Source organism: Martes martes (assembly GCF_963455335.1).
Source record: "Martes martes genome assembly, chromosome: 12".
Classification (NCBI taxonomy): Eukaryota; Metazoa; Chordata; class Mammalia; order Carnivora; family Mustelidae; genus Martes; species Martes martes.
In genome coordinates this window covers 76086585-76090577 of record NC_137900.1, presented here as the reverse complement: position 1 = coordinate 76090577, position 3993 = coordinate 76086585, and the positions used below count along the sequence as shown (strand labels likewise).

General features: G+C 46.0%; 1 protein-coding gene across 1 annotated transcript; it reads left to right on the top strand.

The window, feature by feature from the left end:
• Nucleotides 1-214: 214 nt before the first annotated feature.
• Nucleotides 215-787, top strand: RNF183 (ring finger protein 183; the record flags this gene model as incomplete). The annotated part of the gene is made up of 1 exon (XM_080820417.1): nucleotides 215-787. One exon carries the CDS (start codon nucleotides 215-217, stop codon nucleotides 785-787), a length of 573 nt encoding a protein of 190 aa, XP_080676543.1.
• Nucleotides 788-3993: the final 3206 nt, after the last annotated feature.

The window sequence follows — 3993 nt, the reverse complement described above, 5'->3', positions numbered from 1 at the left end:
TTTACAGCTTCGGAAATGGGTGCTCTGGAACAAGCTGCTGCATCTTTGAATCTAAGTTTTTCATCTTGAAATGCGGGTGACGGTATGTTTTAACAAGGCACAGAACGCTTAGTCTGGGCCCAAGCACAAGGATGGAACTCAACAGGTATCCCTTCGCTCCTTTTCCCTTTCTGCCAGGACATTCCTGCCAGGCCTCCCGGCATCTCATCTGAGGATGGCAGAGGGGCAGGGCCAGGAGCCTGAGTGCCCTGTCTGCTGGAACCCCTTCAACAACACATTTCATACCCCCAAAGTGCTGGACTGTTGTCACTCCTTCTGTGTGGAGTGCCTGGCCCACCTCAGCCTGGTGACTCCAGCCCGGCGGCGGCTGCTGTGTCCGCTCTGTCGCCAGCCCACTGTGCTGGCCTCTGGGCAGCCGGTCACTGACTTGCCCACGGACACTGCCGTGCTCACCCTGCTTCGCCTGGAGCCCCACCATGTCATCCTGGAAGGCCACCAGCTCTGTCTCAAGGACCAGCCCAAGAGCCGCTACTTCCTGCGCCAGCCCCGGGTCTATACGCTCGACCTAGGCCCTGAGCCTGGGAGCCAAACAGGGCCCCCCCAGGACATGGGCCCTACCACCAGGTCTCTGCCCATTCCCATCCCCAGCCGCTACTCTCTGAGGGAGTGTTTCCGCAACCCTCAGTTCCGGATCTTTGCTTACCTGATGGCTGTTATCCTCAGTGTCACTTTGTTGCTCATCTTCTCCATCTTTTGGACCAGGCAGTTCCTCTGGGGTGTGGGGTGAGTGCTGTTTCTGGACAAGGAACTAAGCCTTTAAAAAAATTTTTTCCCCCAAATTCTTATTAAGTAGGCTCCATGCCCAGCGTGGAGCCCAACATGGGGCCTGAACTCACAACCCCAAGATCAAGACCTGAGTTAACAAGAGTCACACACTTACCCAACTGAGCCACCCGAGAGCCCTGGATCTAAGCCTTTCTTGACTACTGCTGGGGACGAGGACTGCACAGCCTCATTTGGGGTTGTCTTCCTTTGTAGTATTGCGCATTTTTAGAACGTATCAGTCCACATGTTTGCTTCTGAAAACAGATTCCTAACTATGATGAGAACCTCTGAAAGCTAAAAGGCTGGGAAAAGATGTGAAGAGAAGAGACCTCTGGGTGTGAGCCACGGGGCCAAGGGCAGAGAAGCAAATCTGTGATTACAGGGCTACGGGGCAAGTTGTGCCAAAAGGCTGGACCATGGTATCCAGGAGCCCGACTAGCCCAGAGAGAAAGTTGCATTTCTCAATGGAGTTGCTTCGGACTCAGTTCACGTTTGAGTTGCTCCTTTTATTATGTGTTGCTAAAATTTTGCAAAGTGAGCTTCAATTCTGTGAGCAAATGTGTATGCCTTCTTTCAGTTTTCTCTTTGGAAGTCTTGCCACCAGTCCCAGGAAAAAATGGTGTGGACTCATGAATTCACACACTTACTCATTCAACCACCACTTACTTGGCCCATCTGTGTCAGAACTAGGGGATGTGATGGGTGGGATTATCCATGGGTGACAGCCTTTACCAGCAAGGAGGGCATGTTCATTAAGTGGCTTCTTGAACCAGACAACCTCTTGTCAGTATGTGCTTTATGGAGTGTTTAGAGTATAAAAGTTTAAAGATGAAAAGAAACCAGGGTCAGTGGGTCAAAAGATATCTGGGATTTGGAGAAAAGGTGGAGGAGGCTCCAATTAAACCTGGATGTTGGGTAGAGCCCACTCCCCTCCTCCAGCCAATGGAATTCTGACCTTGAGAGGTAAAGCCGAGAAGCCGTGGACAGAGGAACACCCTTAGCTTCTATCCCAGGCCAAGCAGACAGGGGACCCTGGTCTTCATTTTACATGACAGGATCTCAGAACCAAGGCAAACTAGATGTTTTGGCTGTCTGGCTACAAGTTGCTACCTCTGCAGTGTCTAAACCCCCTGCTGCTTCCCCAATTTTAATACTGCCGTGTGGCCCACGGCTCTGGAACAGTCTCAAAGTGGTTAAAACACCATCACAATTATGAAAAGATCTTGATTTGTGAAATAAACTTTCAGAGGTCAGAAACTGAGTTGGTTTTATTTGTTCTAAAAATTTTGTGCTTAATGGAACTATCTTCTATAAAGTCTTGAGGGATCTTAATGTACAAGATATTCCAAAATAGCCAAGACCTGTATTTCACGTTTAATAGGACCAAATGGTGTTAAAAACCAACGTGAAGAAAATTCTCCTTTACAAAACTGGAATGCCACCTATGTATCCTGCCAGGAGACTGACACCTACCTCTCCATTTGTGCCATCAAAGATAATTACACTGGAGCTGGGACTCAACCTCTCCCTGCTGACTTCATTTCTTTATAGATCCTTGTTCCTTAACCTCATGGCAAGTAAATTAGGCAATGATCTGCCCATGTTCTCTGAGCCACGAGGAAAGGGAGAGGAACTAGGGGACACTCAGGAAGGAACACTTGCCTCTACCCTTGAGCTTACTGCTCTGGGCTAAGGAAGCTTCGTCCCTATTCTACGGGTGAAACTGAGGCTCCACAGGTTTAGCTGTCTTGTTCCAGCTCATCAGCCAGTTAAGTGGTAGAGGCCTCTAGTCACAGCAGAATTGGGGAGTGGTTCTTGGAGTGGCTAATATACCAGGCAAGTAAGGAAAGATACAGGTTTGAGTTTTTTGGGGTAGGGGAGGATATACTCAACAGCAGGGTGTCTTCCATTTTCACCTTCAGTAAAACATGAGGTTAAGGAACAAGGATCTATAAAGTAACCTTGGGGCATGCAGAAAAGTCTGGAAGCATCTCTAGTATTCCAATGAAGGGGGTGGGTTGTGCTTCTGGCTTTTATTACCCCACAGGTCAGGGATGCTGAGACATGCTGCAATGCCTAAGACAGTTCCACACAACAAAACATCTATCCCAAGATGCAAACAGTTTCCTGCTGAGTAACACAACAGGTGCCTTATTAGTTCATGAGGTAGAGGTGGTGAAATCCCATGACTCCCTTTGGCATGAAGTCAGACTAAGATGCTGTGACTCATCACAAGCGAGGTGTCACAGATAGAAGGGCTAAAAAGCTCTGGCATTGTATAGGAAACAGGCCATGTTGGCTGGACTGGTCATTCTGTCTGGGCAGTGCTACCAACATACTCAATAAAGCTCTATGAAATCTCTTCCTAAGTTCACAGACACACCAGGCTCTGCCACTCACTGACAGGGTAAACCTGAACAAGTTACTTAACTTCTCTGAGCTTCGATTTTGTCTGTAAAAAGGGAGTATGCCTTAACTCAGAAGATTGGGAGGATTAAACGAGGAGTCTAACATACCTAGCATAGTCTTTAGGCGGGAAGTATCCTTTTAAGTGGTGGCTCTGATTCTCCCATTATGAAATGCTACATTTGGTTTATGCTGCTCAGCTAACTGCCTCCTTACAATGAAGTAATGTATATTCCACAAGGGAATGGTTTTGCCAAAGGTTTACATGAAATGTGTTCACCTGATTGCTATCTCTATAAACTTCTTGGAACCAAAAAAAAAAAAAAAAAAAAGTTTAATGGAATAGTAAAATTTAAACTTGAAAATCTAAAAACCTTTGTTAATACACTATATCCAGACTGCATGGTAATACACTAATGTTCATTATTACTTTACATATCCTATAAAAGTTAATAATGAAAAATTATTTTTCATGGCCAACTATGGAGGAAATAGAACCCACTAATACTTAAACAATAGCAAAGTGCTAAATGCCCAACAGAGGGCAGAGGCGATAATTCAGAAGCTTAACCAGCACCCAAAATAGCCAACTATTTGGCTATAATTAAAATTAGACAAAAGAGATTATTTAGCTATCCTATCACCATTCACAGTTTGCAGGATAGAGTTAGACTAAGCCACTGTCAGCCTCTCTGGAACAGCAAATGAAGTGTTTTGAACATTCAAAAAAAGCCATCATATAAACCCTACTCCATTTCTCTA